This window comes from Nerophis ophidion, linkage group LG02, assembly GCF_033978795.1.
Source record: "Nerophis ophidion isolate RoL-2023_Sa linkage group LG02, RoL_Noph_v1.0, whole genome shotgun sequence".
In the NCBI taxonomy this organism is placed as follows: domain Eukaryota; kingdom Metazoa; phylum Chordata; class Actinopteri; order Syngnathiformes; family Syngnathidae; genus Nerophis; species Nerophis ophidion.
In genome coordinates, this window is record NC_084612.1 from 57,025,735 (window position 1) to 57,050,764 (window position 25,030).

A 25,030-nucleotide genomic window follows, 5' to 3' on the forward strand; every position below is an offset into this window, starting at 1 on the left:
CACCACATGAGCTCAGGAACACTTCATAAAACCACTGTCAGTAACTACAGTTGGTCGCTACATCCGTAAGTGCAAGTTAAAACTCTACTATGCAAAGCCAACGCCATTTATCAACAACACAACAGAAACGCCGCAGGCTTAGCTGGGCCCGAGCTCATCTGAGATGGACTGATGCAAAGTGGAACAATGTTCTGTGGTCTGACGAGTGCAAATTTCAGATTGTTTTTGGAAACTGTGGACGTTGTGTCCTGCTGAACGAAGATGAAAATAAGCATCCGGATTGTTATAGGCGCAAAGTTCAAAAGCCGGCATTTGTGATGGTATGGGGGTGTATTAGTGCCCAAGGCATTGGTAACTTAAACATCTGTGAAGGCACCATTAATGCTGAAAAGTACACACAGGTTTCGGAGCAACATATGTTGCCATCTAAGCAACGTTATGGATGCCCCTGCTTATTTCAGCAAGAAAATGCCAAGCCACGTGTTACAGCAGCGTGGCTTCACAGTAAAAGAGTGCGGGTACTAGAATGGCCTGCCTGTAGTCCAGATTTGTTTCCCATTGAAAATGTGTGGCGCATTATGAAGCCTAAAATACCACAACGGAAACCCCGGACTGTTGAACAAATTAAGATGTACATCAAGCAAGAATGGGAAAGAATTCCACCAGAAAAGGTTCAGAAATGTGTCTCCTCCGAACGTTTACTGAGTGATGTTAAAAGGAAAGTCAATGGAACACAGCGGTAAAAATGCCCCTGTGACAACTTTTTTGCAATGTGTTGCTGCCGTTAAATTCTCAGTTAATGATTATTGTCAAAAAAAAAAGTTTCTCAGTGTGAACATTAAATATATTCTTTGCAATCTATTCAATTGAATATAAATGGAAAATGATTTGCAAATCATTGTATTCTGTTTTTATTTACTATTTACACAACATGCCAGCTTCACAGGTTATGGCTTTTTTAAATATACCCGCTGACGTCACCAATGGTAAAAACATCACAAATTGGGCAAACTCCGAACTGCTCTTTTGGAGTAAGTATGAAGGGAGACAAGATTGTTTTATAAATATCTCCGTCATGCCTCCATGGTTTGATATCAACTTTTCGGGACTTATGCAGATCCCAAAAATAACAACAGCAGATATCAATCAAATGTTAATTTTACATAAGAGGTCCCCTTTAAGGCGATAATCCAAGGTGTATGGTTCCGGACATTACCACCAATGCATGAAAGAATGTGAAGAAAAGGCTAGTTTTACTGAATGTGTGTTTACACATTAAACATGGATGCTTCAACCCAAGCCAGCACGGTTTAGTTGACACGAGTTAACCACACAACCCAATGCAAACGTCACATTGGGGGGAGCTGCTCCAATGAAGGGCTGCCATTCTGCACCCTTACCCACCTCCACACCACCTCATACCACCCATCAACAGACCTACTATACATCTTCTTTTTTTTTTATATATACATTTTAAAAATCAGCATTCAAGTTACCCTCTCTCCCTTTTCCCCTCGGGGTCCTCTGTGTCCCTGCTCTCCTGGGGGGCCCTGATGGAGCGCGCCAAAGAGGAGTTAGTTAGACGAAGAAGCATCTCCACACATGGATGGCTGAATGAAGATGTACCATTGGGCCAGATGGTCCTCTTGGTCCTACAACCTGGGGGGAGAGAACGTCAATTAGGATTAATATGATGTTTCTTGTTCATTAGAATACAAACATAGAGATACTTCATTTGACAAAAACTTCCCAGATGCATTTGCACAAGAACCCTTTCCTCGTGTCTTTCATATTTCATAATAATCTGCAATCATCTAGTCTGATATTACTGGGTGTGGTTCTAGTAAAGAGTGAATGTTTATTACTTACATCAGTGATATCTCCGGGTTCACCTTTTTGGCCCTGAGAAAGAAAACAAAACAAAAAATCTCAATAACAAGAATAATTAACTTTTCTTTTTTTTTTTTTACTTCCGATGCTGATATTGGAGCTTTGGGTATTGGCCGATACCGATATCAGAACGACTCATGCATGATTTTAATAGTTTAAAGAGAAAACAACGGTAGGTATGAAAAACACTAACCTATTTATATAGATGTCATTCTTACACGTTAGGTCAGGAAAAAACACAGAGGCTATTTCATCCCGACAAGTGTGTTTCGCAGGTTTCCCTGCTCTTCAGGGGATGTAATTCTTATAACGACTCGCGATTCAATTCAGAATCGTTTGTCGATTCAACACAATTCTCAATTCAAAACATCCATCCATTTGCTACTGCTTATTCCCTTTTGGGGTGGTGGGGGGCGCTGGCGCCTATCTCAGCTACAATTGGGCGGAAGGCAGTGTACACCCTGGACAAGTCGCCACCTCATCACAGGACCAACACAGATAGACAGACAACATTCACACTCACATTCACACACTTGGGCCAATTTAGTGTTGCCAATCAACCTATCCCCAGGTGCATGTATTTGAAACTGGGAGGAAGCCGGAGTAAATAAATACATAAATAAATGGGTTGTACTTGAGGGCTTCACGGTGGCAGAGGGGTTAGTGCGTCTGCCTCACAATACGAAGGTCCTGCAGTCCTGGGTTCAAATCCAGACTCGTGATCTTTCTGTGTGGAGTTTGCATGTTCTCCCCGTGAATGCGTGGGTTCCCTCCGGGTACTCCGGCTTCCTCCCGCTTCCAAAGACATGTACCTGGGGATAGGTTGATTGGCAACACTAAATTGGCCCTAGTGTATGAATGAGAGTCTGTCTATCTGTGTTGGCCCTGCGATGAGGTGGCGACTTGTCCAGGGTGTACCCCGCCTTCTGCCCGATTGTAGCTGAAATAGGCGCCAAAAAAGGGAACAAGCGGTAGAAAATGGATGGATGGATGGATGTACTTGTATAGCGCTTTTCTACCTTCAAGGTACTCAAAGCGCTTTGACACTACTTCCACATTTACCCATTCACACACACATTCACACACTGATGGAGGGAGCTGCCATGCAAGGCGCCAACCAGCACCCATCAGGAGCAAGGGTGAAGTGTCTTGCTCAGGACACAACGGACGTGACGAGGTTGTATATATACTGTACATGTATACATACATATATATATGTATTTTTTATTATTATTTATTAAAATATGTATATAGCATGAGTGGCTAGGAGACACCGAGAATAACAAGTGGTAGAAACTGGATTAGAAAGGACATATTTTAATAAATGATAAAAAAAAAATAAAAAATAAAAATAAAAAATAAAAAAGCATTTATTTATTTGTATTTTACTTGGGGCTTCCCGCGGGCTTGATATTGGACGCTGATGGGCCGGATCCCTGGGTTAAACCCTTACAACAATTCACAATTTGATTTGATTCCGATTTTTAGTTAAGGATTCCATTCTGGGTTTAACAGGCTTCTGGAATAAGAAAAATCGATTCTCGGAATCTGTTATTTTGTACAACAAAAGTCAAAAAACTTTTTAAAAACAAGTTAAAGGTTACAAAAGCTTGTCTTTATAAAAATGTTTTCTTCAATTCGAAAAACATTTTTATTCCTGAAAACTGTAAATGGATCAAGAATTGGAATAAATACGAATTTTAAACTGGATGTTTATATTTTTTTTGTTTTTCTTTCAGCATAATATACATTGAATTATTTTTTAAAAATGAAGAAAGAAAGGAGTATACTATGCAAGATTTTATTAATTTATATTTATTATTTTTTTTATTTATTAATCTTCATATGTCTTACTTGTATTTTACTATTTATTTCAATTTATGGTTTTTACTATTTTACAAGTTTTATTATTTTTTATTTTCCAACGTTCCACGGATGAGCCATCTGCCTCAGGGGTAATGGGCCGTACTTGTGGGGCTGCTTTTGTGTCAGCGTCCTGGTGTTCATGGTCTGATGACCTCCTGTGATAGTGTTTAATCACATGTCTCCTCTGTACTCAGCCATGCAATCATTGGTCCACATAGTTGCATATGTGTGTGTGTTTGTGTTTGGTATCTGTGTCCGTGCGTACGCATGTGATAATGGGGGAAATGGGTCATTGGGGTATTGTTTTTAACTTTGTAAAGCACTTTGCATTGCATTTATTTTATGTATGAAAAGCCCTTTATAAATAAAGTTTGATTGATTGATTGACTATGATGAAACAAATTGAAGTTTTTGCAAATATAAGCTTTGTGTCTGATAATATTTTACCACACGATGCCTGGCACTCTCTGCAGTTGAGTAAATAAATGCTACAGTTGCCACAGCAGGAAGAAATATATTGATGATTGTTTTTTTTTCATTCATCCATTTTCTGCTGCTCGTCCCGTTCGGGGTTTTTAAGTTATGTAATTCAAACATTTAAAGAGTGTGAGGCTCAGTCAATCAATAATACATTGCTTGTTGTTGTCGATGTAAAAAATAATAATAAATAACGTTTTATTTGGTTGTTGATTATTTTGCAATTTTCTGCTTGTCATGGTCATGCATATACAGTCGTGGTCAAAAGTTCACATACCTTCGCAAAGAACATAATGTCATGGCTGTCTTGAGTTTCCAATCATTTCTACAACTCTTATTTTTGTTGTGATAGAGTGATTGGAACACAAACTTGATGGTCACAAAAAACATTAATGAAGTTTGGTTGTTTTATGTTTTTATAATGGGTCTACTGAAACGTTTACCAAATCTGCTGGGTCAAAAGTATACATACAGCAATGTTAATATTTGCTTACATGTCCCTTGGCAAGTTTCACTGCAATAAGGAGCTTTTGGTAGGACATCTGACATCACATGGACAAATATAACACCTTCTGGAGGAAAGTTCTGTGGTCAGATGAAACAAAAATTGAGCTGTTTAGCCACAATACCCAGCAATATATTTGGAGGAGAAAAGATGAGGCTTTTAATCCCAGGAACACCATCCCTCCCGTCAAGCATGGCGGTGGTAGTATTATGCAATAGCAACCTATCTTAAATTCAAGACAGCCATGACATTATGTTTTTCACAAGTGTATGGAAACTTTTGACCACGACTGTATGTCCTACAATTTTGTCAAGCAGCAACTTAAAGTGAAAACCCGTAAAGTAAGCAGGCACAGATATGATTCTGGCAATGACACAGTTTCAGGTACAGGTGTTGAAGGTCCTTAATCTTAGCTCACCTTAGATCCTGGTGTTCCTGTGACCAGGCCGAGGAGCGGGGACAAAAGACAGGAGTTAGCCGACAAGACAACAGAAACAAACACAAAACATCCTGGTAATGTCGATTAATGCGTTGGTAACCCATATTTTCAAATCGCACTACTCTTCGGAAAAAAATAGACTTTATCGCTCCCAAAAATGGCCCATTGGGATGTTGCTGACTCGCCATCTTTTTTTTTTTGTAAGAGCTTTAAAGCAGAAGCAAGCATACTATATTAGCAACACTACATTTTACATATTAATAACTTTATATATATATATATATATATCTATATATATATATATATATATAGATATATATATATATAAACTTATATTCTTCTTGCAACATTAATACATGCAGTACATATTAGTGCTGTCCAATAAAGGCACATGAATAACAAAGAATCACAACAATTGCAGCCAAAGTTGAGGTTAAATGTACAGCTGTCTCAAAACATTTGACTGGGATTAATTTGCAAACATGCTTTTCATTGGACAGAGATAATATCATCATAGTAGTCCTGAATCTAAATTGTGAAATGTCTCCTTTTAAGTCGAGGAAAAGGGCAAACTGCCACTCATAAGAAGCCAAGCAACACGTAAAGGTTGTGTCAACTGTGCACACTTTGACTTCTTACAGCATTTTAGCCTGACTGAGCTTATTTAAAAGTCTAAATGCAATTACAGAGCATTAATGAGCACATTCATTTGCACTTAATTGGCAATATAACTTCATCTTAGTCAATTAAAGAGGCATGCACTGCAAAAAGTGACATTACAGATTCCACTAATGCTAACCCAATTACCTTTCTCTCCAAACATAGCAGCTTTAAAACCCTATATATATATATATATATATATATATATATATATATATATATATATATATATATATATATATATATATATATATATATATATAAAAAGTACAGGCCAAAAGGTTGGACACACCTTCTCATTCAATGTGTTTTCTATATTTTCATGACTGTTTACATTGTAGATTGTCACATCAAAACTATGAATGAACACATGTGGAGTTATGTACTGAACAAAAAAAAGGTGAAATGACTGAAAACATATTTTTTACTCTAGTTTCTTCAAAATAGGCACCCTTTTGCGCCGATCACTGCTTTGCACACTCTTGGCATTCTCTCCATGAGCTTCAAGCGCACCTGTGAAGTGAAAAGCCTTTCAGGCGACTACCCCTTGGAGCTCATGGAGAGAATTCCAAGAGTGGGTGAAAAAAGTAATTCCGAGCAGAGGGTGGCTATTTTGAAGGAACTAGAATATGAAACATGTTTTTCACAGTTATTTCACCATTTTCTTTGTTAAGTACATAACTCTACATGTGTTTATTTGTAGTTTTGATGTGACAATCTACAGTATAAATAGTCATGAAAATAAAGAAAACATGGAATGAGAAAGTGAAGAAGGCCTGTACTAATATATATATATATATATATATATATATATATATATATATATATATATATATATATATATTATATATATATATATATATATATATATATATATATATATATATATATATATATATAAATATAAATATATATATATATATATATTAAATATATGTATATATATATGTATGTATGTATGTATGTATGTATATTTGTGTATAGATACATATATGTATGTATGTATGTATATTTGTGTATAGATACATATATGTATGTATATATGTATATTTGTGTATAGATACATATATGTATGTATGTATGTATATATGTATGTGTATATATTCATCTATGTATGTATGTATATATGTATGTGTATATATTCATCTATGTATGTATGTATATATGTATGTGTATATATTCATCTATGTATGTATGTATATATGTATGTGTATATATATACATATATGTGTGTATATATATATATATATATATATATATATATATATACATATATGTATGTGTATATACTGTATATGCTTGTGTATATATACATATATGTATGTATGTACGTATATATGTATAAATACATTTACGTATGTATGTATATATGCATGTATGTACGTATGTATGTATATATGCATGTATTTACGTATATATGTATACATACATTTACGTATGTATGTATATATGCATGAATATGAATATGGTGAATACATGTAAAACCCTGTCTCCTTGACTTGAAATATATCCTAATGACTCCCACATGTTTTTATCCAGAACATCCCAAGGAATGTAAAGACTCTAGGGAAGCATTGTAGTGGAATCTGCTCAAATGTGTCACTGTCGCTTGATAGGATCATGCATTTGTTTCAGGGCAGACACAAAAAACTCTACAGGTGGTCCTCGTGTTTTCTCCCATTAATGACCCATATTGCACTAACAAAGAAATTAAAACCACGCAGAGGAAGGACGTCACCATCAGTTAACTTTTTTTCACTTCATTATGTCTCCCACTCATCTGATTGTAGTGCGTCAAAGAAAGGGAAAGTGTGGTTTCTAATTCAGGTTACCATCTCAGTCAGGCTTGTTCAAAAAGTGGAAAACTTATCTTATCCATCATTAAGGATAAGATCTGTAGTGGTCTCATATTGGCAATTACTCTCCCAATAAGCCTCTAACCTGATTTTTTTATTATGGTAAACCTTAGTATATTTTTAGGTCCTGAGTTGCAATGGGATTCACACTCCAGACCGAGGACCACCTGTATTGTCATAGTTTCGACCCCCAAAGCAAAAGACCATGCAAGGTAATTTATTCAGAGCAAATAAATTACAACCAATTGGCGGCGATGGGTCGGCGGCGCAGATGGGGCAACACTCTCCAAAGGGGATTTCAGGTTTGGGGCAGTCTCTGAGCTCCTCGCAGACAATCTCGTCACACAAGACGGTCCCCGTGTCGCACACGCAGATGCGACACGGCTCGGGCTTCCACACGTCTTTGTCGCTATAGCGCTCGCCGTCTTGCGTACAGCTAAAGGCGTCCTCTGTGCCGTGCAGAGGGGACACAGTGCACAGTGTGGGAGGTGAAATGAGGGGGGGAAAGTGTTAAAGGTCATGAAAATGTACTGTGTCAAGGTCACACTAACATCCATCCATCCATCCATTTTCTACTGCTTGTCCCACACTAACAGCGGCGGGGTATTCCAGGAAGCAGTTTTCCAAGAAAACTCTGATTATGTAAAGTCTGTAATGAGTGAAAATCAAGGGTTCTGCTCCAGAAAAGAAAGATAGGTCAAACAGAGTCAGTTACCATGGTAACTTACTGTGTCAACCTAACATTTTTATGTCTCCTCAATTCTGATAGACGTGAATAATAAACATTTTAGTTAATTTGCATTGTTTGGATTTAAACATACATTTAACACACAATTAAAAACATAACTGTGCTATAAGCTGTTAGCAAAAATATATTTGATTTATCTTGATTTTCAGATACTTAATATGTCTTGGTCATAATTTATTGTTAAATATTTTTTCATCCACAAGTACATTTATTTGGTATTTCATCATTGATAATCATTAACTGATATCTGATCTGATTCCATTACAATAATTTTAGATTATTCATATTTCAGGAAGTATACATAACATTTTTGTACATAAAATTTATGATGAGAAAATTAGACGAACAGAAAGTGCCTGGTCAGAATAAAATACATTATATATACACAATATATATACACAATATATATATATATATATATATATATATATATATATATATATATATATATATATATATATATATATATATATATATATATATATAATTTATATGTGTGGGGAAAATCACAAGACTACTTCATTTCTACAGAACTGTTTCATGAGGGGTACATATTGCGCTCTTCAACGGTATCGAGCACTATTCTCTGGATGATACAATTAAGACATATATATATATATATATATATATATATATATATATATATATATATATATATATATGTATATATATATATATATATATATATATATATATATATATATATATATATATATATATATATATATATATATATATATATATATATATATATATATATATATATATATATATATATACCTGAGGTTACTGGTTACTGTGGTTTAGCTGTTAGAAAGTGCTCAATATCGGGGTAGACCGGAATATTCACTAGGTCATGAAAAAACACGGAGGCTATTTCATCCTTACAAGCCTGTTTCGTAGGGAAACCCTAATTGGCAATATAATACATTGAGTATACAGTATAATATAGAGTCTCCCTGCTCTTCAGGGGATTTCCCTAGAGAGCAGGAAAACCTGCGAAACAGGCTTTTAGGGATGAAACAACATCCATGTTTTTCCTTACTCTTCAGGGAGATCTCCTGATGAGCAGGTAAACTTTATGGATTATATTGCCAAGTAAGGTTTCCCTACAAAACAGGCTTGTAGGGTTGAAATAGCCTCTATATATACATACATACATACATACATATATATATATATATATATATATATATATATATATATATATATATATATATATATATATATATACATATACATACATATAGTTTTAATCACACTTTTTAATTGTGCTTAATTACAATTAATCAAAGTAAACTACTCTTATTGATCAAGATGAATTAATCAAGAATAATCGTCGCAATTACTGTGATAAATCTTGAACACTGCTGTAAATCGCTTGATTTTATAATTTGAATTAACTAAAAAAAACACTAATAATTTGACACAAAATCTATTTTTATTGCCAGAATGTCACACATGAACATTTTTTAATGGTTTTACTCGAACGCATCACATTTATTTGCTCAAAACCTGCTACCGGTTTTCTTCAAAATCCCATTTGGGATTTTTTTTTTTCCGAGTATAATTTGTCACAGAGCTCAGCAGTTGGAGTCTCCCCATTCATCTTGGCACGGACTAAAGTATGGCGTCCAAACAGTGCCGAAAAAAAAAAAAAAAGAGGCCACACACGCGTGCCAAAATAGAGTCTGTGGGTTTTAGCATTGTTTTGTCACCACATTAGTGCACTGACCAGACCACGGACCATTTAATATGTGCCATGTTGAATTCTAAAAGCTCCATCGATCACAACTTGTGTTGTGGTTTTTAACAAATCACTTAGGTTTGAGTGAACCAACTCAGATGAGCTGTTCTGGAACCCAACACTCTAAGTTTCCCATTTTAGGTGAATCAACTCAGACTTCAGGTTCAAACTCAAAGTTTGTTGAACCTACTACCTGGAATAACCCCCTGAGGGAACCTCACGTTCTAAACAAACACAAATATCACAGAAATAAACATTTTCATACGCTGTCCAAATATGAGGTTAAAGTTTATTTAGTTCATTTCATTGTGAAAAAGTCATTGTATCGGACATATTACTGCTAAAAAGTTCCAAGTTCATTGAACTTGTCTAATTTTGCTGCTGGGAAAATTGTCACGTCTTGGGTGGAGTTGACTCGACAAGACCTTAGGATTTTAAAAATATTTTTTTTAATCGTCTTAAATAATTAGTCTCGATATTGTTTTATTTAGTTTTACACTATAACATTTATTCATATTCTACAGGACAGAGCGTTATAATATCAAATAGAAATATATATACTATGTATAGTAAATATAATTATACATTAAATATTTGGAGGCTATTTCATCCCTACAAACCTGTTTCGCAGGTTTCCCTGCTCCCCAGGGGAGTTTTTTTAAAATATAAATATACATTAAATGATAAAGAAAACATGAACATTTTCAATATACTTATGTTGATTTGTCTTTCCATTATCCACAAAATATTGAAAATATTGAATTTTTTTAAAAAAGCTAATTGAATTAAGTACTTATTTTATATATTATTACAGCTACATGATAGTGAACTCATGTTATGTTATTATGTACATAATTCTAATCTACTTTACATTTAATATAATAACAATTATATAAATACAGGATAAAGAAAATCATGAATATTTTTATGTGCATTTGTCTTTCTAGATTTTTTTTTAACGAGTTTTGTACTCTTCTACAGGATCCCGGAAGGTTAATTCTAGATCAGGGGTCTGTAACACGCGACTCTGGAGCCTCTCCTGCTTCCTTGATGTGTTCCCCTAGTTTTTGTGGGGCGGTATGGCTCGGTTGGTAGAGTGGCCGTGCCAGCAACTTAAAGGGTTGCAAGTTCGATTCCCGCTTCCGCCATCCTAGTCACTGCCGTTGTGTCCTTGGGCAAGACACTTTACCCACCTGCTCCCAGTGCCACCCACACTGGTTTAAATGTAACTTAGATATTGGGTTTCACTATGTAAAGCACTTTGAGTCACTTGAGAAAAGCGCTATATAAATATAATTCACAATTCACTTTTTCTTTATCCCCGGAGGGAGAAAAGTTTGCACTTTTAAAAAGAGTTCTACAAGTTCAGACTGTCTGTGAGGTCGTGAATGCGCATAGGCTGATTCCAGGGTACAAGTAAAAGAGATTGTGTCCAGGTGAGATTCTTGAGTGTGCAACCACTTGGGTCAACTAACAATGAGTACTTTCCAAAAAAGAAAAGAAAAATAGTTCAATTTCAAATGGACATGAAAGGATTTTGCTGAAAAAAAATAAAAATAAAATAACAGATGAAAACTTTTAAAGTTTATTAGCTGTGTTACTTTTTGTGGCTTAGTAATATTTTCATATATATATATAAATAATTTTTAATTTTTTTACATAAATGACCCTTTTATTTTTGTTGCTACAAGATACTGAAATCTTTTATCAGAATCTATGGAATTTAGTTGACAATAAAATCAGATTTAATAAGTAGTATAAGAATAAAATTAAACAACATTTCTGTAATAAATAATAAGGAAAATCTCCAATATTCTTTACTTTAATTTGTTTTTCCATTGACAAATAATACAGGTCACTGCAACATATTACCATAATCTACATCAGGGGTGTCAACATTTTAGATGGGGGGCCACATGGAGGAAAATCTACTCCCAAGTGGGGCGGACTGGTAAAATCACGGCACGATAACTTAAAAATAAAGACAACTTCAGATTGCTTTCTTTGTTTTAAAGAAGAACAAGTCCATTCTGAAATTGTACAAATCATATATATATATATATATATTTTTTTTTTACACGTACATGTTGCGGATAAAGGTATTCTATCTTTATTTGTTGTTATTTAAAATGTTCTGAATAAAATATGTGATAAATATGTGATAATGTTCATCAGTCAACTCATTGTTAAATTTCAATCCATCAAGATAAACATTTTTATATAAAAAAAAAAAACACAGGATTTTATATATGTAGTTTGATCATTTTCATCGACTGGTGCACTGACATCTTGTGGTTTATTTTGTACATACGTAGCATCCTCTCCAAAGAGACAAAGAATTTCCATTGCGACATCTAGTGGACACATTTAGAACATGAGTTTCTTTCATTCAAAAATTTCAGGTACATTTTTATTCTTAGCAAACTCTTCTCGTGGGCCGGATAAAACCTGTTTGCGGGCCTGATTTGGCCCTCGAGCTGTACGTTTGACAACCATGCATTCTAATTTACAATACATTTAATATTATAAAGATAATATAATAGGAGAATAACAATATCGATGATATATATTTGTCTTTATTAGTTTATTGTTAACACACACACACACATGCACGCACGCACGCACGCATGCACGCACACACACACACACACACACACACACACACACGCACACGCAAACGCACACGCACACGCACACGCACACACACACACACACACATTGGTTATCGTTTGGAATGAGGACCTAATTTTTGATCATCACTTGCGGGGACCACCCTTTCTACAGGTTGTGGAGACATAAAACAAAATTGGGTAAAATGGCCACTGCTCATACATGTCTTTAAATCTCTGGATTGATGAAGTAATGTGCTGATCATTCTTACTGGGGACCCTGAGAAAAAGAGTTAATATGGTTCATGGGGACCAAATTTAAATAATTTTGCATAATTCACACACATTTGTACGTGACTACACATAGTTCAGATTAGATGTTAAACATGTTTACTTTTCAGTAAACTTATTTATGAGCCAAAGCTTAAAAATCACTTAGGCATCTACATAATAGATCTGAATATCATTTAAAAAGGTTTCCATTTAGGGCAGTGGTTCTCAACCTTTTTTCAGTGATGTACCCCCTGTGAACATTTTTTTAATTCAAGTACCCCCTAATCAGAGCAAAGCATTTTTGGATGAAAAAAAGAGATAAAGAAGTAAAATACAGCACTATGTCATCAGTTTCTGATTTATGAAATTGTATAACAGTGAAAAAGGTTGCTCATTTCTAGTGGTCTTTCTTGAACTATTTGGAAAAAAATACATAAAAATAACTAAAAAATTGTTGAAAAATAAACAAGTGATTCAATTATAAATAAAGATTTCGGCACATAGAAGTAATCATCAACTTAAAGTGCCCTCTTTGGGGATTGTAATAGAGATCCATCTGGATTCATGAACTTAATTCCAAACATTTCTTCACAAAAAAAGAAATCTTTAACATTAATATTTATGGAACATGTCCACAAAAAAATATAGCTGTCAACACTGAATATTGGATTGTTGCATTTCTTTTCACAGTTCATGAACTTACATTCATATTTTGTTGAAGCATTAGTCAATAAAGATATTTAAAAAGGATGTTTTAATTCTCACTATTTTTAGAATATTTTTAAAAAATCTCCCTTACCCCTTGGCATACCTTCAAGTACCCCCAGGGGTATGCGTACATGCATTTGAGAACCACTGCTTTAGGAGACCTGTTTATTTGTCCCCATACCATCAGAGGTCCCCTAAAGGTGACTGTCTAAACCACGGGTCACCAACCTTTTTGAAACCAAGAGCTACTTCTTGGCTATTGATTAATGCGAAGGGCTACCAGTTTGATACACACTTAAATAAATTGCCTTAAATAGCCAATTTGCTCAATTTACCTTCAATAAATAAATCTACATATACATAAAAAAATGGGTATTTCTGTCTGTCATTCCGTCGTAATTTTTTTTTCCTTTTACAGAAGTTTTTTGTAGAGAATAAATGATGAAAAAAACACTTAATTGAAAGGTTTAAAAGAGGAGAAAACACAAAAAAATTAAAATTAAATTTTGAAAGATAATTTATCTTCAATTTCGACTCTTTAAAATTCAAAATTCAACCGAAAAAAATGAAGAGAAAAACTAGCTAATTCAAATTTCTTCTCGAAAAAATTAAGAAAATAATTTATGGAACATCATTATTAATTTTTCCTGATTAAGATTAATTTTACAATTTTAATGACATGTTTTAAATAAGTCAAAATCCAATCTGCACTTTGTTAGAATATATAACAAATTGGACAAAACTATATTTCTAACACAGACAAATCATTATTTCTTCTAGATTTTCCAGAACAAAAATTTTAAAAGGAATTCAAAAGACTTTGAAATAAGATTTACATTTGATTCTACAGATGTTCTAGATTTGCCAGAATAATTTTTTTGAATTTCAATAATAATAATTTTGTCGAAAAAACAGAAGCAAAAATGAAAAATTAAATTAAAATATATTTATTATTCTTTACAATAATAAACCAAAACATTCACTTGAACATTGATTTAAATTGTCAGGAATGAAGAGGAAGGAGTTTAAAAGGTAAAAAGGCATATGTGTTTAAAAATCCTAAAATAATTTTTAGGGTTGTATTTTTTCTCTAAAATTGTCTTTCTGAAAGTTATAAGAGGAAAAGCAAAAAAAATATATATTTTCTTGGATTTTCAAATCCTATTTGAGTTTTGTCTCTCTTAGAATTAAAAATATCGAGCAAAGCGAGACCAGCTTGCTAGTAAATAAATACAATTTTAAAAATAGAGGCAGCTCACTGGTAAGTGCTGCTATTGGAGCTATTTTTAGAACAGGCCAGCGGGCTACTCATCTGGTCCTTGCGGGCTACCTGGTGCCCGCGGGCAACGCGTTGGTGACCCCTGGTCTAAACAGAGTGATGTCCCTATTAAGTAAGCATTGCCAGAACACACACACACACACACACACACACACACACACACACACACACACACACACACACACACACACACACACACACACACACACACAGACACACACACACAAAATTAACATTTGTCCATAATATAATTATTTTGTTGCGGGCAGCTTCAAATAACTTTACAGTGGTTGACAAATTGGAGCATGCAATTTCACCAGTGACCACAAGATGTCAGTGTAACTTCACAAGCGCCGGAGCCCTCAAATGTATACAATATGGCTGATTTATATTCATTGAAGAGACAGACTTGGCATTTTGAGCTCCACGTTGGTGGGTGCGGCCTGATTCAATGCAGCTACTGTACATGAAAAAAAAAAAACATCTTGTTGGCGTCTATTTTTCCAGACATACTGACAAGAGATGCACTTTTCAGGTACAGTAGCCATGTTTATCTTCCAAGAGGCCGCTCAGGTGACCTGAAAGCGTCCTCTGGGTTCCATGAATGAGGGTCTTTCTGGAGGCTCGAAGGACAGAGCGGCCAATTCATTGCCCAAACACAAGGTGCATTCTGGGAGCCCACCTGGGCGCTGCACGCCAGATGGGTGGGGAAGTGGTCACGTGAGCGTAACTGACAGTAGACTAATAAGACTCGTCTCTCACATGCTGGCAGCTTTGCTCAGCAGACGAGTGCAAGAAAAAAAAAAAAAAAGAAAAAAAGAAAGAAAGCCATAAAGTGTTCCCAGGTGCATCATGAGGACTGGAACTCTGTTTTCCATCTGCCTGCTTAGATTTCAGCATTCATGGCTTTTTGTGGATAGAAGGTTCCAAGAAGGGTCTTAAGAGAGCACAAGACCACTTCTATACCCTTTTTGGATAGGGTAATCCAACAGTGCCACTCATGTGGTTTTATTTGATGAACCCCTGCCGTCAGTAAGACTATTGTCCTGTCAGGTAGTCATTATTGCAACAATGGAAAAGCGTACTTTAGAACTTAACTCAAACACCATGTGTTTTTTTTTATTTTTTATTCCCAGTGACAAAATCAGCTTTTCGGAGCAATGAATTTGCAAAAAAGAAAAAAAACAAAAGAAGATTGCAATTAGTACAAAAAGTGATTACCGTATTTTTCGGACTATAAGTCGCAGTTTTTTTCATAGTTTGGCCGGGGGTGCGACTTATACTCAGGAGCGGCTAATGTGTGAAATTATTAACACATTACCGTAAAATATCAAATAATATTATTTAGCTCATTTACGTAAGAGACTAGACGTATAAGATTTAATGGGATTTAGGGATTAGGGGTGACAGATTGTTTGGTAAACGTATGGCATGTTCTATATGTTATAGTTATTTGAATGACTCCTACCATAATATGTTACGTTAACATACCAGGCACCTTCTCAGTTGGTTATTTATGCGTCATATAATGTACACTTATTCAGCTTGTTGTTCACTATTTTTTATTTATTTTAAATTGCCTTTCAAATGTTTATTCTTGGTGTTTGTCAGGCTTGCCCCTGACAGTTTGTCTATGTTTTAGTTTTTTCCTCTGCATTTGTCTGTTTCCTGTGTTTAGTATTTCCTGTCTTTTAGTTCCTGTCAAGTGCTCTTAATTTGTCAGCTTCCTGTCTTGTTCCCTGAGAGCTGTGTTCCTCCTCAGTGTGTTTAGTATTTCCTGTCTAGTGCTCTTATTTTGTCAGCTTCCTGTCTTGTTTCCTGAGTGCTGTGTTCCCCTTCAGCTGCGGCCAATTGTCATCTGGTCACACCTGTTGCCAATCAGCCCTGCTCCTATTTGTACCTCCTTTGTCTTGTGTCAGTTGCTGAATCATTGTATTGTCATTCGGACTTGTCGTTGCCATATGTTGCTCTTGTCGTGTCTGTGATTCTTTTCAGCTATTACCTGTCATGCTACAGTTTGTCCTGTTCGTCGTAGCGGTAAGCTATTCTTGTTAGCCATTAGTTATTTCCAGTTTTTCTGTTTGCTATCCACTAGCTTCCATGCTAAAGCTCCTTTTTGTTTTCTAGCTTCCAGTGATAGCTCCCTTAGATTGTTATTCCGCCCACGTGCGCTCTTTTGGTTTGATCCCTTTGTTTGAGTTTGTCTTAGTATTTATATTAAAATCATGTTTGCTCACTTCATGCCTGCCTCCATCTCTGCATCTTGGGGTTCGTCAACAAATAACCCTGACAGTGTTGGGTTTTATCAAATAAATTTCCCCCAAAAATGTGACTTATACTCCAGTGCGACTTATATATGTTTTTTTTTCCTTCTTTATTATGAAATTTCGGCAGGCGCGACTTATACTCCGGAGCGACTTATACTCCGAAAAATACGCTACTACACTTTTGACTAGAACAAGAAAAAGGATCATATTACACCAGGCTTGGGCAATTATTTTGACTCGGGTTAGGTGGGGCAAATTTAGAGAAAAAAACGTGTCTGGGAGCCGGTATATGCAATGTTTAGGGATGCTAATACAAAACCTCACAATAATGTCTGATTGAATGCTAAAAACTTTATGACAGACCACTTAAAAAAAAAAAATACGGAATGGAATTGTAAAATTTTTACTGGATGAAACACCCAGAATGTACATGAAAATTAAGAATGTGGGATTTACAATATTTACTACGAACGATAAAACACTGAATATTGACAACATATGAACGTCGCACCCCCTCTCCATCCACATATTTTACAGTCTAATGAAATGCAACAAACACAGCGAAAATGGAACGAGAAGGGTAACAAAAAAAAAAAACACCTACAATCTTATTTATCTGATACATCACTAAGCTTTAACACATTGTTGAAAAAATGTCCTTCCGCCTCTGTCCCTGACACCCGCATTTCTGGCTCTGGAAACACTCCGTGGAAACGCTCCCTACCCACACTGCTTGGTGTGACTTAGATTACAATAGTAGTTTATTAGATTACCATAGTAACTAGATTATCGTAGTAACTAGTGTATCATGCAAAAGCGCAGATTACAACCATTGAAATACTTTGTAGAGTTCAAGATTTATGGTCATTTGAAAACATCACTGCACATCATAATGGCAGCACGAGTTTCCATCTTAAAGATCTAAAAAAAAAAATATTTGGGAATGATCAGCGGGCCAAATTGAAAAGCTCAACAAGCCCTAATTTGCCCAGGTCTGTATTACACCAAACTGGCCCATTGCCACTGGCTCCCAGAACACCTTAGTTGCGTTTTTAAGGTTTTGTTATTTACATACAAAATACTAAACGTTCATTCTGCTGATTGTATTGAGCGTATTTTCCGTCCCGAAATCTGCGTTCTGAGAACAACGGCTTATTGGTGCTTGCCAGAACCCCAAAAAAGTCTAGAGTCTAGACCTCTGGAGCGTTTTCTATTCGAGTTCCAGTACTCTGGAATGCCCTACCGGCAATATTTACAGATGCTACCCCAGAAGCATTAGAGTTCCACCTTGAAACTCATTTACATACTCTAGCTTTTGGATAGCTCCTGTTTAAACCAGTTGACCTGGCGCTTTTCTGCTCTGCTCCGTCCCACCTCCCTCTCCTGCATGGAGAGGATACCAGGTGGTCACGGATAATCTCTGGAGAAGTCGCAGACTGGAAGACGCGCTAGCTGTTCCAAGTCGTGACCCGGTGGTGCACCACTCTTCTGTGCATCGATTGGTGACGTCTCTGCGTTGCCGACTTGTCTAAAGGGAAGAAGATCCCCCTACGACCCGCCGAATGACTGGGCTCTTACATTATCTAGAAATGTAACAATTCAATAATTGTACCCTCTCAGCATCCACTGCAGCCAGTCCCCTGGCAGGGAAGACTCTGGCCCTTTCCAAAGGTTTCATCATTTTCCCAATTCGGGCTTTTGAGTTTTTCCTTTCCTGGATGAGGGTCCAGATCAGGGGATGTCATTGAAAAATGAACATTTCTCATGCTTATTAATACGATTTACCGCCACAGAGACAAGCTGGGATTTGCCCGGCTGCCCTCTGACAGCAAAGGAATGTGAAGACTTTTCACCAAAAGGTCCACCTTTCATTTTTTTGTTGTGCCACCCCCCCCAAATTGTCCCCACACCCTCCTTCAGCCTCCATATTAGTGAATTTAGAGTTAAAAAGACAACCTGTCAGCGCTCATAAAGCACCCACAGGGGATGTTCGAGTTGGAATTTTAGAAAAAAGGAAAACGTTGTGGCTCCAGCTTTGCAAAGATACCTGAATGCACCGTCACTTTTCAAACTTTTTAATTTAACGGGGTAAGGCTGACTGAACCTGTTAAGTACTTGTACCAGCGGCTGTAATGACCTTTATCATTATAAATGTAAAATTGAATGTAAAAATACTATAGCTTGGCACAGTTGGATTAAACACACTTCCGCTTGCTTATAGGAAGTTGCTTTTTGTTTTGCTCAATTTGTGTTTGTTGTGCTGCCACTTTAGTGTTTGTGCCGTTACTGTAGGTATTGTTCTTTTTAATTGGATTCAAGAGTGGCATAATATACATATATACATGGGCCAAAAAATGTGGGCCCTCTGGGCTTCAAATGACCCACTGGCCACGGGTTTGAGACCCCTGTCGACCAAAAATGTGTGTTTTATGGGCCAAAGGTCAAGCTTCCCAGGCATGTTTACAATAGTTTTAATTATTTTAGAAAGTTTACATTTTGGACAGCCGGATTTTGTCACCATAACGGAATGAGGACCCCACTTCGTACGAAACTGTGCAAACACACATTGGGACATACACACACACACACACACACACCTGTATTCAGTCCCCAATTAACTGTGACAATCAGTGCTTGACGTTGCACATCCTTGCAGAAAAAATGATAGACGCTGACAGCATAGAAGAAGAAGTACTCACGGTTGCCGTCCTCCTGACATCTGACCAGGGCTAAAAAGCAGACCTGGGTGGCTGCAAGTAGCAGTAGAGTCCTTGAATCCAGGTAGCTGAACATGTCTAAATATTAGACATGCAGAGGTCCTGGGGGGAAAAAGAGGGACTGTGCAGGGAGCTCAGTGAGCTCAGTGTTTAGTATCAGTGTGTGTGTGTGTGTGTCAAAGCCGGACCATTCGACAGGTCAAACAGCAACAAGGTGGGCAAATCCGGGAAGGCAGCAGGACTCGGACCTGCAGCACAGAACTCAGCAACGGCCGCTTTGAGGGCCAGAAGCGGTAGTTTTATGTTGCCTTCAATGAATCTTCGTATATTCCCCAAATATTAGGCCGGCCCCTTTCTACCCCCTGTGAGATTGAAATATGAGAACGTTTTCCCTCCTGTTCAGTCTGCCAGGCCCACCCCACCCTCCTCAGTCCTAAAGACCACTCCTTTCTACACGTGCTGCCACTGATCCCCCCACTTCTCCAAAAAAAAAAAAAACTTTTCCCCCAACTTTGCTTTCCTCCTCCTCCATTCTTTACTGCATAGAAAGCATTTCATTGGACTTCGTCTGATCTTAAACTTTTTTGCTCTGTTTACCTTTCTCACATCTATGGACTCCAACAGGTGTCCCACACACATTTAAATAGATATTAAGTCCGATGCACTAAAGGTTTTTGTGTTCTGAAACACATGCAAACTTTTTGATCTACTAATCAATCAATCAATCAATCAATCAATCAATCAATCAATCAATCAATCAATCAATCAATCAATCAATCAATCAATCAATCAATGTTTACTTGTATAGCCCTAAATCAGGAGTGTCTCAAGGGCTGAACCAAACCTGTACACAGAGGATTGCATCTCTTAAGTGTGCAAAATAAAGAGTGCAATCCATTTAGCACATATGTCTTCATGAACATGCAGAATGTATTATCGGAACAACCACGGTAATAGGAGGACAAGATGCAAATATGATTGTTGAGTACACATATTGAATTTTTTTTTTTTTCAGGACTGAAATTATTCTGGAGTCACTGTGTTGCGTCTATATTTAGCTGATCCAGAAATGACGTGCAAACTGGCATTTTTGCAGAAAAATAGCCGTGAGAAAGGAGACGATTGGTCCGCGTACCTTCTGTTCATTCTAATTCCAATTCTGAATTTAGGGCGGTTTTTCAATTTTTATTATATATGGCAGATTTTAAAACAAACAAAAAACGAGTGGATTTTCATTAAAATATTGCCCTAAAATTGGATTTTGTCATGTTTTCCTTTTATTTTTCCGGATAAACAAAAACATCTAAAAAAGAAATATCATCCAAAATGCAAAAAATGCGTGTTTATATATGTTTTGATAAATTGAACCAGAAGCAGAATTTTAGCTTTTCCTTTGCGTTTAGCATGTTTTTAGCATAACGCTAACATCTTTGTTCAACAGGCGTTTTAAAAAAAGTGTCATTAAATAGTCCAACTTTTGTATTAGAAATTACAGTAAAAAAAATGGTTTGAAATTGTCTTTTTTATATGCATTTAAGAATTGGAAAAAAAAATGAACCACGATTGCACCGCAGCTCCATCCTACGTATTCTTGTCAACATTTATGGAGCGTCAACAATAAACACATTAGTTATATCATATTCAGCATACATACTGCGTATTATTTTATAATGTTATAGCTGCTGGATGACTTATTGTATTTTCCAAACCATAGGGCGCACTGGATTATAAGGCACACTGCTGATGAGCGGGCGGAGTCAGGTCTGTTTTCATATATAAGGCGCACTGGATTATAAAGGCGCATTAAAGGAGTCATATTATTATGATTTTTTTTTCTAAATGTAAAATACTTCCTTGTGGTCTACATAACATGTGATGGTGGCTCTTTGGTCAAAAAGTTGCACAGATTATGTTTTACACATCATCTTCAAGTCGCTTTCTGACAGTCGCTTCAGGACGCGCCTTTTTGTGGGCGGTCTTATTTACGTGGCTCACCTTAACCATTGTCTTCTCCCCATCATCTCTGTTTTAGTGGTGTAGCGTGCAAGGACGGGAGTGGAAGAAGTGTCAAAAGATGGCGCTAACTGTTTTAATGACATTCAGACTTTACTTTAATCAATAACGGAGCAGCATCTCCTCATCCGAAATGTGTCCCGTGAAAAAACATCTGACCGGAACTCTCTAATAACTAAAGTTCCTTGGGTGAATAATGTAAACTCACTGCACCAGTATGTTTTAGCGCTTCCCTGGCGAGTTTACTGACAGATATAAGTAAGAACTTTACGCTACTTTATATTAGAAATGGCAACAGCGGAGGACGAATGTCCCATAACAAGAAGATAGAGAAAAAGAAGAAGCTTATCGACTATGACGTTGTCACAGACAACAATGGCGGACATGCGTAAATTTTCAGGACTGATAGAGATCCCAAATACAGATCAGCAGGCACCAGAAGGTAAGAAAAGTTATTTTATTGCATAACAAAACGGCAGATAACGTGTGTTCTAATGGGTGCCATTTTGCAGTTCTTATACACACCTCATATTGATACTTGTATGTTGAAGCACAGTACGTCTGACTGCAGTAGCTGAAATACTCCCACAATCCATCAAGCGGTGTGACTTCATATCTTACCATCAAGCGGTGTGACTTCATATCTTACCAAAGTCGTACTAAAGCATTTTGACAGATTTTGGAGTAATGTTCTATATTCTCATTGGAACATTTAGAGTTTTGGTGTCGTTTACTGGCGTCATATTGCAGTCTGCACATATATTTTATGTGTGACTGCCATCTACTGCTCATACTTATCATTACACCATGTACCAAATAAAGAGATCTTCGAGGTCGGTAAGCACAACCAGAATTATTCTGTACATTACGTGCACCGTGTTATAAAGTGCTTCGGTGGAGTTTTGAGAAAATGAAAGGATTTTTAAGTGCGCGCCATATAGTCCGAAAAATAAGGTAAATGGGCGGTTTGCAACTTCCTCACAGTTACTGTTTGAAAATCTTTATAACAATTTTTATATATAACAACTGGCTAGCGTTTGTGCTTCAACAGAACACATTTGTTTTACATTTGTCCATATTTTTTTTTTTACAATTTTTCATTTTATTTCATGAACATTTTGATCAAATATTTGATGTTTGCGGGGGTCACTCGCCCGTACCCCCCAGGTACAGGATGCCGAGGCAGCATTATCCATTATGTCTACATCTATAATGTGCTCTAATATTGTTGGGTCTGAAAAGAAGGAACAAGTCGTGTAGAAAAGTCAGGACTTGTAACAACTCGACAGGTTTGTTCACAAATATTTTATGCGGCTGAGCGAAACCACAACATTGCACCGCAAGTCTTTCTATTATTTTTGCCTCACTCATGAGGTGAAGCACACCAAGTAGACCCAAGTAGAATTATACTCTGCTTCACACACTTAATATGAAATACTTCTGTATGTATTAAAATAAAGTAAAAACATAAAATAAAGGGCAGAGGAGCAGAAAGGCTATATTTGAACAATATGGGGATGGATGGAACACACATAATTTCTGCAGGGTCTCTGCACCCCACCCCCCCCCCCCCCCGCCCCACAACAGGTTGTGACCTGTGGACTTAGAACTTTGACCCCCCCTGGACCACTTTAACGGACACGGGAGCAGCTGGTAAAAGGCCTGTCTAAAAGAACCGAGCTCGTCAAAGTTTGTTGGTGGTTGGTTGGTTAAAATGTATTTTGGACATGGATACGGTATCAATGTGATACATCACATAAATTGATATATTTAATTTTTCTTTACAACATGTCCTAAAAGGAGTAGCAAGAAGCAAAGTTAATATAATCTTCTCCATTTTTCACTTCATAGCAACTACTAACACATATGTTTACTTGCTGTTCTCAATTTGGGGCGTAGCTCGGTTGGTAGAGTGGCCGTGCCAGCAACTTGAGGGTTGCAGGTTCGATTCCCGCTTCTGCCATCCTAGTCACTGCCGTTGTGTCCTTGGGCAAGACACTTTACCCACCTGCTCCCAGTGCCACCCACACTGGTTTAAAATGTAAGTTAGATATTGGGTTTCACTTTGTAAAGCGCTTTGAGTCACTAGAGAAAAGCGCTATATAAATATAATTTACTTCACTTCACAATTTGTACAAAATAAACATCAGTGTTCTAAATACATCGGTTCTCCTCATAAGTATTTAAATCAGTTAGGATTGACTTAATGAGATGGATAATATCTATCTTTTATTTTCAAGAATTCATGATATTTGTCAAAATTCTTCTTCTTTGTACTTTGTAAACACCTGTAGTTTGAACAGCCTCTTAAACATATCATATTAGTAAATTTTTTTTTGCTTAAGTCATTCAATAATTTACTACCACATAATAGTGTTGTAACTATACAAATATTTTGGTACTTTACGGTACTTTTCGGGGGGGTTGTGGGACCAGTACGTTTAAGAGACAGTATCGTACCGAAAATGATTCATTAGTATTGCCGTACGATACTAATACCGGTATACCGTACAACCCTACCACATACTGATATACTGTATTTTTTGGACTACAAGGCGCACTAAAAACCCTTTAATTTTCTCAAAAATGGACCATGCGTCTTATAACCCGGTGCGCCTAATGTACGACATAATTCTGGTTGGGTTTACCAACCTCGAAGCAATTTTATTTGGTACATGGTGTAATGATAAGTGTGACCAGTAGATGGCAGTCACACATAATAGATATGTGTAAACTGCAAGATTACGCCAGTAAACAAAAACAGAACTCTAAATGTTCCATTGAGGATATAGAACAGTACACACAGCGCTGAAAAATTGTCAAACTGTTTTAGTATGACTTCGGTAAGCTATGAAGCCTCACCGCTTGATGGATTGTCGGCGCATTAAACATACAAGTATTACTATGGTTTGTGTATAAGGACTACAAAATGGCACTTATTGGCAGACATATTACCTGGCATTTTGTTTCGCAATA

The 25,030-nt window shown here is 36.5% G+C and overlaps 1 protein-coding gene across 2 annotated transcripts in view; it reads right to left on the reverse strand.

The window, feature by feature from the left end:
• The window catches only part of col2a1b (collagen, type II, alpha 1b), a 152,354-nt gene extending 131,986 nt beyond the window's left edge, over window positions 1-20,368 (reverse strand). The window contains exons 1-6 of one of the 2 annotated variants that reach the window (XM_061887084.1): window positions 20,024-20,367; window positions 7,936-8,142; window positions 5,157-5,173; window positions 1,870-1,902; window positions 1,627-1,659; window positions 1,497-1,550 (exon numbers count right to left, since the gene is read on the reverse strand). In XM_061887084.1, coding sequence (XP_061743068.1) covers window positions 1,497-1,550; window positions 1,627-1,659; window positions 1,870-1,902; window positions 5,157-5,173; window positions 7,936-8,142; window positions 20,024-20,117 — 438 coding nt within the window. In that variant the 5' untranslated portion in view covers window positions 20,118-20,367. Of the gene's footprint in view, window positions 1-1,496; window positions 1,551-1,626; window positions 1,660-1,869; window positions 1,903-5,156; window positions 5,174-7,935; window positions 8,143-20,023 lie in introns of both variants that reach the window. The other variant, XM_061887092.1, reaches the window with a different exon arrangement.
• Between the last annotated feature and the right edge of the window lie 4,662 nt (window positions 20,369-25,030).